Source organism: Bufo bufo, chromosome 5 (assembly GCF_905171765.1).
Source record: "Bufo bufo chromosome 5, aBufBuf1.1, whole genome shotgun sequence".
Classification (NCBI taxonomy): domain Eukaryota; kingdom Metazoa; phylum Chordata; class Amphibia; order Anura; family Bufonidae; genus Bufo; species Bufo bufo.
Window position 1 is genome coordinate 284,327,784 of NC_053393.1, and position 12,903 is coordinate 284,340,686.

Here is a 12,903-nt window from a genome sequence, read left to right on the forward strand (position 1 = left end):
TCACCCCCCTGTCATTGATCACCCCCCTGTAAGGCTCCATTCAGACGTCCGTATGTGTTTTGCGGATCCGATCCATGGATACGTGGATCCACAAAAACACATACGGACCTCTGAATGGAGACTTACAGGGGGGTGATCAATGACAGGGTGGTGATCACCCCATATAGACTCCCTGATCACCCCCCTGTCATTGATCACCATTCAGAATTTTTTTTGGCACAAGCTAGCAGAAATTGATATTTTTTTATTTATTTATTTATTTTTCTTACAAAGTCTCATATTCCACTAACTTGTGACAAAAAATAAAATCTCACATGAACTCACCATACCCCTCACAGAATCCAAATGTGTAAAATTTTTCTGACATTTATATTCCAGACTTCTTCTCACGCTTTAGGGCCCCTAAAATGCCAGAGCAGTATAAATACCCCACATGTGACCCTATTTTGGAAAGAAGACACCTCAAGGTATTTTGTGAAGGGCATGGGGAGTTCATGTAAAAATTTTTTTTTTTTCACAAGTTAGCGGAAAGGGAGACCTTGTGAGAAAAAAAAAATAAAATAAATCCATTTCCGCTAACTTGTGCCAAAAAAAAAAAAATTCTATGAACTCGCCATGCCCCTGATTGAATACCTTGGGGTGTCTTCTTTCCAAAGTGGGGTCACATGTGGGGTATTTATACTGCCCTGGCATTTTAGGGGCCCTAAAGCGCGAGAAGAAGTCTGGGATCCAAATGTCTTAAAATGCCCTCCTAAAAGGAATTTGCCCTACTTCTTCTGAGTACGGCGATACCAGATGTGTGACACTTTTTTGTAGCCTAGGTGGGCAAAGGGGCCCACATTCCAAAGAGCACCTTTAGGATTTCACAGGGCATTTTTTACACATTTTGATTTCAAACTACTTCCCACACATTAGGGCCCCTAAAATGCCAGGGCAGTATAACTACCCCACAAGTGACCCCATTTTTGAAAGAAGACACCCCAAGGTATTCCGTGAGGGGCATGACGAGTTCCTAGAATTTTTTATTTTTTGTCACAAGTTAGCGGAAAATGATGATTTTTTTTTTTTCTTACAAAGTCTCATATTCAACTTGTGACAAAAAATAAAAACTTCCATGAACTCACTATGCCCATCACGAAATACCTTGGGGTGTATTCTTTCCAAAATGGGGTCACTTGTGGGGTAGTTATACTGCCCTGGCATTTTAGGGGCCCTAATGAGTGAGAAGTAGTTTGAAATCAAAATGTGTAAAAAATGCCCTGTGAAATCCTAAAGGTGCTCTTTGGAATGTGGGCCCCTTTGCCCACCTAGGCTGCAAAAAAGTGTCACACATCTGGTATCGCCGTACTCAGAAGAAGTAGGGCAATGTGTTTTGGGGTGTCTTTTTACATATACCCATGCTGGGTGAGAGAAATATCTTGGTAAAAGACAACTTTTCCCATTTTTTTTATACAAAGTTGGCATTTGACCGAGATATTTATCTCACCCAGCATGGGTATATGTAAAATGTCACACATCTGGTATCACCGTACTCAGAAGAAGTAGGGCAATGTGTTTTGGGGTGTCTTTTTACATATACCCATGCTGGGTGAGAGAAATAGCTCGGTAAAAGACAACTTTTCCCATTTTTTTTTATACAAAGTTGGCATTTGACCGAGATATTTATCTCACCCAGCATGGGTATATGTAAAATGACACGCCAAAACACATTGCCCAACTTCTCCTGAGTACGGCGATACCAGATGTGTGACACTTTTTTGCAGCCTAGGTGGGCAAAGGGGCCCAAATTCCAAAGAGCACCTTTTGGATTTCACAGGGCATTTTTTACACATTTTGATTTCAAACTACTTCCCACACATTAGGGCCCCTAAAATGCCAGGGCAGTATAACTACCCCACAAGTGACCCCATTTTGGAAAGAAGACACCCCAAGGTATTTCGTGATGGGCATAGTGAGTTCATGGAAGTTTTTATTTTTTATCACAATATGAGACTTTGTAAAAAAAAAAAAAAAAAAAAAATCATCATTTTCCGCTAACTTGTGACAAAAAATAAAATGTTCTATGAACTCACTATGCCCATCAGCGAATACCTTAGGGTGTCTACTTTCCGAAATGGGGTTATTTGTGGGGTTTTTCTACTGTCTGGGCATTGTAGAACCTCAGGAAACATGACAGGTGCTCAGAAAGTCAGAGCTGCTTCAAAAAGCGGAAATGTACATTTTTGTACCATAGTTTGTAAACGCTATAACTTTTACCCAAACCATTTTTTTTTTTTACCCAAACATTTTTTTTTTAATCAAAGACATGTAGAACAATAAATTTAGAGAAAAATTTATATATGGATGTTGTTTTTTTAAAAAAAAAATTTACAACTGAAAGTGAAAAATTTCATTTTTTTGCAAAAATTTCGTTAAATTTCAATTAATAACAAAAAAGTAAAAATGTCAGCAGCAATGAAATACCACCAAATGAAAGCTCTATTAGTGAGAAGAAAAATAGGTAAAATTTATTTGGGTGGTAAGTTGCATGACCGAGCAATAAACGGTGAAAGTAGTGTAGGTCAGAAGTGTAAAAAGTGGCCTGGTCATTAAGGGTGTTTAAGCTAGGGGAGCTGAGGTGGTTAATATTGACTGATGTAGGGAATGAATATGTATATATTTGATCATGCATTGCTTTATAAAATATAAATTATTGTGATGCATACATTGTACTATATCAGTGGGTTTCATTATTTGATATCTTTTCAGTATATTGTTGTTATTTATAGGAGATACTATGAGATCCTGTATATGTATACTTATGTATAAATGAGAGGTGGTATAACATGCCAAAGAGATGTAAAAGAGAGATGCCCTATATGGAAAGCACCATAGAGCGCTTGTTCGCTCAGATTTTCTTCCCCTTTGATGTGTGCAGATGATGCACGAGACCGTGTGTGGCACCTCCCACCTGGCGTCTTGACGTCAGCCAACCACATTATGTGAGACGTCACGTGTCATGGGCGGTACGAGGTGACACTGGCTGGGGGGAGGATCACATGCCGGATTACGTCCATCAGGTCCTTGCCGCCGAACATCCAGGTGACTAAAATATTTCAGTGATTGAATGCAACTTGATTGGAGGAGAGTTCTTTATAACCTTTGATCCACGGTGAGTATCCCTCATATATGACTACTACTTGCTTTCTATGGTTAGTACCCTGCTAGATGTCATGGTTCCACTTGGACGTTACATCTGCAGGTCTGACTGCTGTCAATATCTTTGGTAGTGACTCCTATGTTCCATAGAGAGATATTGACTGTTTTCAATATAGGAGACTGCCATATGTTAGAGTCCCATTTGTGACAATCATCAGGTTATTATTTTCAGTGTAGTGTACCACTGGGATGGTGTTTTTTTCCTGCCTCTACTTCTTTGTAATATAGCGTCTTTTATGTATGTAATCATGTCATTTAATAAAGTATATAATTTTTTTTTGCATCTGTACCTTTTGGTTTCGCTTATTGTAGGTCGTTGTTTTGTTAGAGGAGCTGGTACTCTTTTGTATTTTCTGATAGTTGACCCCCTTTATTGTACCGCAACGTGTGTTGTACTAACTCATTGTAGTTCTGGCGTGGGGTCTAACGTTGGTCTTATATCGGTATTAATTTATTACAGAACATAGCTTTTCGCAACGATCTACAAACAAAGATGTAGGATAGTTGGGGGATATTTCTTTCTTATAAATACAACAGTTTTGACTAGCATTAATTACAACGATTTATTACATTTTAACAAGCTGTTAACTGGCCAAACGTATCTGTGTATGCCATGGGGACAGTGAAGAAAGTTGCTGCCAGACAGTTTTGGCAGCAGCTTTTCTCCCCGGAGAACAAAAGGATTGACGGTCACAGTACACATGTCAATGCAAGTCTATGGATAGGGGGCAGGGGAAGAGTGAGCATGAGCTTAATGAGACATAAAGACGAAAAGACTGCTCCAGCTACATGAGCTAATATGTTCCTAAGTGCTTTATTCACAACCAAACAGATCAGCAACTCTCTGTAATGTACTCCATGATAGTGGTTCTGGTTCTTAGTAAGTTATTGAGCAGATTCTCCTGTACTTTCTGTGTACAGTGGATCATCTCTGGGAGAACTTCAAAACTAGACATTCAGCATGCACAGGGAAAACTGTTAAAAAAATGCCAGAAACCAGTCATATAATGGCCAGAAATAGTGTTATTCCTCATGTACACACATTGTATGACCGATTGTTTGTTGAAAGGTTAAGTACACTAAGTGCTGTTCAAGAAAACTGTAACAGATACTGTAATGCAAACTTTGCTTATGGATTATGGAGTTTGACCATTTTGTGGCAATAATAATAATAATAATAATAATAATAATGGCTCTTTTCACATGAAGAGCTGAAGCAAGCATTGTCCAACACCACAACTTTCTAGCAAAGTGGATAGCTTGCCACATTTGTTTTTTATTTTCCTTTAATAAATGTAGACAGAAAGCTATGCATAAACAACAGATATCTATATCTACCTATTAGAACTTTTTTTGACAGTGTTGTAACTCAAAGTGCTTTCTACTTTTCTGTCATGGCTTCTTGCAATCTTTTAAATTTCTTGAAGTCTACACTTAATTGCCAGTACTTTAAGTAGATCCACATTAGCCTGCCATTTTCACGCTTATTAGTGTTTGTCAGTTCAGCACAATAGTTGTCATGTTTAAAGATGTCAATCAAGCCATCTGTCATCCCCACCTCTGCAGCTACTGGATTGCTGGCAGCTTTGACAAGCATTTTTTTTTCTATTTCTAATCTATTTTTTTTACTTGCTGTCCAACTGCAATAAATGTTCTGTCTCTCTTTCAGCGCATCTTCAAAATCTTTTAACAAGCTTTTGGCTTTCGTCTGCCATTCTTCTTCCCTCTCACAGTGACTTGTATACAATCCTTGTAATTTGTTACTCTTCTGGACATCCTTCATTTCCTGTTTTAGTTGGTCTCTCTCAAGTTCCATCTGCCTTCTCTCTTCAACAAGCTTCTTGCTTTGAGCAATGAGGGCATGGCGATAACTAAGTGTTCTGTTTTGTTCTTTCTCAAGCTCGATTTCCAAGTGAGCCACTGCACGTCTGTGTTCCACAATAACATCTCGATATTTTGTTTCAAGTTCCTTCTCCACAACAGTCACTTTTTCAAGATATTCAGATTTGGCTTTTCTAATTTCTTTCTCAGATTCCTTTGACCAAATCCACCCTGGAGATTAGAACATAACATTTCACTGACACAATATTCTGCATTCTGAGATAACATAAAAAGCAGCTGAAATAATTAATTTGTAACATAATTAGGGGAATGTCTAGTGATTTATAATCACATGGTATGGGCTGCTAGTGCATTGACTGGAAATAGGCATTTGATACCACAAAGTAGCTGCACCACTATATGCAGGTGACATTTTCAGTGCAAAAGCGTGCATGGGCAAAACTATATGAACTCCCTTAATTTGTGGGTTTCTCTATTTTAGAAACACTCATTGGTTAAATATCAAGAATACTGCCATATAACCTCCAAAAGTAACTGTTTGCACCCACAACATAGATCAGTACAGCAGCCATGTGATCTCCTCTATTGAGTAAGACAGCTATGTCAGTTGTTACACGGCCTTTGTATGAAATGATGCTTATGTATACAGAATATACTATACAAAATATATATGGACAAATGGTACAGGGAAGCAATGTGCAAGCTGAGCCACAACTGCATTATTTACATGCAACCACTGCCAGAAAATGGGACATAAAATCAGCAACATTTTAACTGGCTGAAGATGCTGGACAACTATAAGCCAAGTGCTCAGCTGCCACATAATGATGAGCATACCCTGCCCTCTCCTGATTACTTTGGCACACTTGCGTAAAGCAGTCTAACGGCTGTAATATACAACTGCGACCACACTAATGGCACAGGTCAGAGCTAGTGCAAGTGACATGCAGTTCTGAGGTTGGTGATTGGCCACAGCAGACACAGGACCAAGACACTACCAGTCAGTCAGGTTCCCTTTAATTTAGCATAATAAGGTGGTACATGTAGCTGTGCATGGCCTTCCTCTCATTGGTTGCTTGGTGCACACAGAGTCTGTGCAGAGTCTGCTTTCCTAAATGTAGATGCCCAACGGCATAGGTAGGTTTAGAGGAGGGCATGACTGAGACCACCTTGGAGCTGGTAGGAGGGCACAGATGTGTTTTGATCAAAAAAGATTGGCTGAGTCTCATATTTTATCATATCAGAGTGAGGGCTTAGTCTATGTATAATATTTGCATCTATTGTGTTAGTGCATTATTTTCTGTGATTTCCCTTTGAGTGCATAATACACACAATTCTTGTTAATGTTCATTTGTGTTTGATTAAACGAATAATCCAATGAAAAATGTTAATCACCTATCCATAGGATAGGGATCCCCAAAAAATATCAGTTGGGTCCCTCAGTGCTCTTTCTGAATGGAGCTTTAGAGGGCAAGGTAGTCCACTGCTTCATTCACTTCTATAGCCCTGATGGGTCTATGTTGAAATCACACAGAAGTGGATGGAGTGATGGACCTACAGGCACACTCTTCCTTTTTAAGGAGAGGAGACTCAGAGACCCCTCCTTCTCAGTACTGCAGAAGATCCCAGAGGTTGTCATCCCCAAAACCTGAAATTTTTAATCTATCCTGTATATGCCAACGTGCAATGAAAGTACATAGAATGATCTTACTGTTTACTGGCAACAAATGGTGTCCCTACCATCACTGTTTCAAATTCAAGAACGCACATCTAGATACTCCGGGCCAATTTAGGGAGGGGACCTTCCAGGGGCATAGACAGAAATCATAGCAGGAATACGAATTGGGTCCCCAGGTCGCACACATAGCCCCTCCCACTACCTATTCCTGGTCCCTCCCCTTGCTCCATGAACCGTGCTTGCTGCAGTGTTTTACATAGTGTGCCCTCAGGGTTGTACTGGGGTTACAAAACAGGCACACAAACTGTACCAGCCACATATGATAAAAAATAAAGGTGCACAATGTACATGGAGGAGCATTTTGTTTAACTTTTCAATGCTCCTACATAAACCAACACAAAAAAGGAAATAAAAGTGGAACCAAAAAGTGCTTATTCAAGTGGTCAGGAACATACATTACCCTCCCCAACAGCAACACATACCATGATAAAGCTCAAAATACCTGCCCAGTAGCATTTGATACCAGTGTGCCTCCTGAAATACCTACCCAGCAGCATCTGCGTGCATTGCATTGCCAAATTACCTCCTCAACTTCACCATATAAATACAACATTGCAGTGAGGAGCAGTGAGACTGGAGTTAGAGGGAGAGTGTCTTCAGGTAGAATAGAGGGAGTAAAAGGAGGTGTAATGTCACAGGTCACATGTTGCAGACGGTCAGATGGTAAGAGGTGTAATAGATGCAGTGTGTACAGATAGTATAGTATATCCAGGAGTGTACTGATATGTGTTACAAGGTTTAAATTACACCTCATATCAAATATCAGTACACTGCTGTATATACTATATATCTGTAGTGATTGTGTTATGCAGTATGTGTGTGTGTATATAGTATGTACAGCATTGTACTGATGTCAGGGGTACGAGGTATAAAAGATGCAGTGGCTACAGATATATAGTATACATAGCAGTGTACTGAAATGAGAGTTATGAGGTACAGATATGCATTCAGTTATACATTTGAGGTATGAGAATCAATGAGACATGAAGTACTAATTCGGAGTAAAAAAATAAAAAAAATATAGGGAACGGGGGCAAATGAAGACAACCTCCTTTTACCACTAGTCTCAATTAAGATATTCTTTTGCAGTTCTTCTCCATGCTGTTGGGGGTTGAAGGACCTGTAATGAAGTCCTCACAGGTCCTGGCAGATGCATCTTTATAACCTGGGAACTACACTATTTTCTGTGCAGTTCCTTTACTAGACGGAACAAGACCTTAAAGGGGTTATCCGAGTTAACTTAACCTTATCTTTATGGCTTTATTTCTCCTATACCTTAGTTTTCCTAAATCACTTACTGTACCTATCTTGTGCCGTTTCTCTGCTACACTAAACAGTCATGTGACCGCCCACGTCATCAGCTGTGACGTTCCGTTGACATGGAGCTCTCTGCTTGTCGGAGTGACTAAGCCATGTCAACGGAACGTCATCAGCCTTGGCCACGCCCCCACCTCTCTGCATTACAGTCCGTGCGGCTGTGAGTTGATCGCGCATGCGCGATCCTCAGGCTACTTTCACACTAGCGTTCGGAGCGGGTCCGTCTGATGTTTCATCAGACGGATCCGCTCCTATAATGCAAACGCTTGCATCCGTTCAGAACGGATCCGTTTGCATAACAGTTTATTTCAGATCTGATTTTTCACTTCGGAAAACTCAGATCCGACAGTATATTCTAAACACAGAAGCGTTCCCATGGTGATGGGGACGCTTCAAGTTAGAATATACTGAGAACTGTGTACATGACTCCCCCCCCCCCCCTGTATTTAACTTATTGGTGGCCAGTGCGGCCCCCCCTCCCTCCCCAGTATTAATTGTAACCAGTGCGGCCCCCCTCCCTCTATATTCATCGGTGGCCAGTGCGGATATTAAATATGAGCAGTGCGGTCTCCCCCTCCCTAGTATTAAATATGAGCAGTGCGGTCTCCCCCTCCCTCCCTCCCCAGTATTAAATATGAGCAGTGCGGTCTCCCCCTCCCTCCCTCCCTCCCCAGTATTAAATATGAGCAGTGCGGCCTCCCCCTCCCTCTATTCATTGGTGGCCAGTGCGGATTCAAAGTATTGTGATCAGTGCGGCCTCTCCTCTTTCCCCCCCCCCCCCCCCCATATCATTGGTGGCAGCGGAGAGTACCGATCGGAGTCCCAGTTTAAATCACTGGGGCTCCGATCGGTTACCATGGCAGCCAAGACGCTATTGCAGTCTTGGCTGCCATGGTTACTTAGCAACAAATAGCAGCATTATACTTACCTGAAGAGCTGCGATCTATGTGACCGGCCGGGAGCTCCTCCTACTGGTAAGTGACAGGTCTATAGGCAATGCACCGCACAGACCTGTCACTTTACCAGTAGGAAGAGCTCCCGGCCGGTCACATAGATCGCAGCTCTTCAGGTAAGTATAATGATTCTATTTGTTGCTAAGTAACCATGGCAGCCAAGACTGCAATAGCGTCTTGGCTGCCATGGTAACCGATCGGAGCCCCAGCGATTTAAACTGGGACTCCGATCGGTACTCTCCGCTGCCACCAATGATGGGGGGGGGGGGGGGGGGAGAGAGAGGAGAGGCCGCACTGATCACAATACTTTGAATCCGCACTGGTCACCAATGAATAGAGGGAGGGGGAGGCCGCACTGCTCATATTTAATACTGGGGAGGGAGGGGGAGACCGCACTGCTCATATTTAATACTGGGGAGGGAGGGAGGGGGAGACCGCACTGCTCATATTTAATACTGGGGAGGGAGGGAGGGGGAGACCGCACTGCTCATATTTAATACTGGGGAGGGAGGGAGGGGGAGACCGCACTGCTCATATTTAATACTGGGGAGGGAGGGGGAGACCGCACTGCTCATATTTAATACTGGGGAGGGAGGGAGGGGGAGACCGCACTGCTCATATTTAATACTGGGGAGGGAGGGAGGGGGAGACCGCACTGGTCATATTTAATATCCGCACTGGCCACCGATGAATATAGAGGGAGGGGGGCCGCACTGGTTACAATTAATACTGGGGAGGGAGGGGGGGCCGCACTGGCCACCAATAAGTTAAAATACAGGAGGGGGGGGGGGTCTGCCCCCTGCTGCCTGGCAGCATCTGCCAGGCAGCAGGGGGCAGTCATGTACACAGTTCTCAGTATATTCTAACTTGAAGCGTCCCCATCACCATGGGAACGCTTCTGTGTTTAGAATATACTGTCGGATCTGAGTTTTCCGAAGTGAAAAATCAGATCTGAAATAAACTGTTATGCAAACGGAACTGTTCTGAACGGATGCAAGCATTTGCATTATAGGAGCGGATCCGTCTGATGAAACATCAGACGGACCCGCTCCGAACGCTAGTGTGAAAGTAGCCTAACTGCGGCTAATAGCTCAACCCCTCCCACAAATATAACAGATCAACCCCTCCCACAAATATTCATGAGGGAGAGATGAGTCATTGTTGTTACTGCTGCATGTAAACACAGCAATAACAGAACCTGGAAAAGGTGTAAGGATCGTTCTTTTTTCAAAAAATCAAGCTTGACTAATGTATATGTATATCCTGATTAATTTTGTTAGGTTTTATTTTTTTTCCCATAACTCGGATAACCCCTTTAAGGCTCCATTCACCCGTCCGTAAAGTGTTTTGCGGATCCACAAAACACGGATACCGGCAATGTGCTTTCCGCATTTTGCGGACCGCACATCGCCGGCACTAATAGAATATGCCTATTCTTGTCCGCAATTCCGTACCACATTGTGCTGCCCCATAAAAATGAATGGGTCCGCAATTCCGTTTCGCAAAATGCGGAACGAAATAGTGGACATGTGAATGGGGCCTTAGCTTAAAGCACTCATGACAGGGACTCCCCCTCCCTCCCTCCCCAGTATTAAATATGAGCAGTGCGGCCTCCCCCTCCCTCTATTCATTGGTGGCCAGTGCGGATTCAAAGTATTGTGATCAGTGCGGCCTCTCCTCTCTCCCCCCCCCCCCCCATATCATTGGTGGCAGCGGAGAGTACCGATCGGAGTCCCAGTTTAAATCGCTGGGGCTCCGATCGGTTACCATGGCAGCCAAGACGCTATTGCAGTCTTGGCTGCCATGGTTACTTAGCAACAAATAGCAGCATTATACTTACCTGAAGAGCTGCGATCTATGTGACCGGCCGGGAGCTCCTCCTACTGGTAAGTGACAGGTCTATAGGCAATGCACCGCACAGACCTGTCACTTTACCAGTAGGAGGAGCTCCCGGCCGGTCACATAGATCGCAGCTCTTCAGGTAAGTATAATGATTCTATGTGTTGCTAAGTAACCATGGCAGCCAAGACTACAATAGCGTCTTGGCTGCCATGGTAACCGATCGGAGCCCCAGTGATTTAAACTGGGACTCCGATCGGTACTCTCCGCTGCCACCAATGATGGAATATGCCTATTCTTGTCCGCAATTCCGTACCACATTGTGCTGCCCCATAAAAATGAATGGGTCCGCAATTCCGTTTCGCAAAATGCGGAACGAAATAGTGGACATGTGAATGGGGCCTTAGCTTAAAGCACTCATGACAGGGACTCTGGAGCCTGTATTGAATTTAATTAAGGGGTGGGGCTTTTCATCCACTTTGGGCCCCCCTTCCCCATGGGTCTCATAGCAGCTGTGTGGTCTGCCTCCATTGGCAGTACGGCACTGGGACCTTATATAAACAATGCCACACCTGATGCTCCTTATCTAGTGCAAACTCCAGCACTGTGCGTCAAAATTATTTTGTTTAATTGAGATGCGGCGTCGTAATGGGACGTTTCGGCCAGAACGGCCTTTATCAAACTATGTGACAAGACAATCAAAAGGTGACAATTACAATCGTGCATAATATCCAACACATGGTGTCAATTATAGGTGTAGTTTACATAGGATAATGTAGAACACACATGCCCCACAAGGAAAACGAAAAACATTTTTGTCAAGAGCATTTTTTTAATAAATAAAAAGAAGAAGATAAAAAGAAAATGAACAGCATATTCAAGTCAATATTCCCAGTAATAAGAGTATATGGGTCATATACGTCAAGGGAAACCTATGGAGGTGAAAATGATATATAGAAGTTAAGGACAAATACTGTATACATGGCATAATCCCACATACTTTCTATATAAGGTCTAGGATAGGGGAGAAGAAACCTGTAGAAGTGTAGACTACTGCAAAAGTACTAGAGCACAAGATTGTAGGTCATATGGAGTGAATCTAGGTGGGTGGTGGTCTCAGTCATTGAACTGCAGGCCATGGTTGGTATATTTAGCAAAGTGTATTAAGCAAAACGTTCTTAGCAAATCTTTCAGCAACAGGATCTGTATATTATGTGAGGAACTTACCTAATGCCGCTGTCTGGAAGTGCGCCAATATACAGTCCCGTGTAAGATACAGCAAACCCCTGCCTTCCAGCCCTTCTTGCAAACAGTCCCATGTAAAATACATCACTCCCCCTGCCTTCAGCCCCTCCAGCATACAGTCCCATGTAAGACACAACACTTCCCTGCCTTAGCCCCTCATGCATACAGTCACATGTAAAATACATTAATTCCCTGCCTTCAGCCCCTCCAGCATACACTCCCATGTAAAATACATAACTCCCCCTGTCTTCAGCATACAGTCCCAAGTAAAATTCAGCACTCTTCCTGCCTTCAGCCTCTCCAGCATACAGTCCCATGTAAATAATATCACCCCCACTACCCTCTCTTCAGACTCCTCTAACAGTCTCCAGTACAAAGATTATTCCTTCTCCCTTCAGCCCCTGCAAAAAGCCCACCAAGTAAAAATAACAGTCACTATTCTCCTCCACATACTGACCTGCTGCAGACTCTGCTCCTCTCTCCAACATCCTGCTCTGTAGAATCTCCCGCTGACGAGACTCTGCCTCTTCCCCTGACATCATACCTCCTAGGATCAACTCCATTCTAGACACTACGGTCGCTCTACTGCCTCATAGGCTTCAGGCCACTAGCCTGAAGCCTATGAGGAAGAACGGAGAGGACGGGAGCCATAGGCTCCTATGGCCCTCATTGAAATTTCAGCTGCCTGGCGCCCCCTGCCACGGCCCCCTCACGCTACGCCCCTGCTCTGTGGTAGGGCTTGTAAGGCAACATAGCCCGGCAAAGTTAACA

General features: G+C 43.2%; 1 protein-coding gene across 2 annotated transcripts in view; it reads right to left on the reverse strand.

Moving 5' to 3' along the window:
• Positions 1-3,996: 3,996 nt before the first annotated feature.
• CCDC127 (coiled-coil domain containing 127) overlaps positions 3,997-12,903 on the reverse strand; it is a 162,902-nt gene continuing 153,995 nt past the window's right edge. For both annotated transcript variants that reach the window (XM_040432770.1, XM_040432771.1), the window contains exon 3: positions 3,997-5,250. In XM_040432770.1, the coding sequence (XP_040288704.1) occupies positions 4,580-5,250 (671 nt within the window). In that variant the 3' untranslated portion in view covers positions 3,997-4,579. The remainder of the gene's footprint in view (positions 5,251-12,903) is intronic.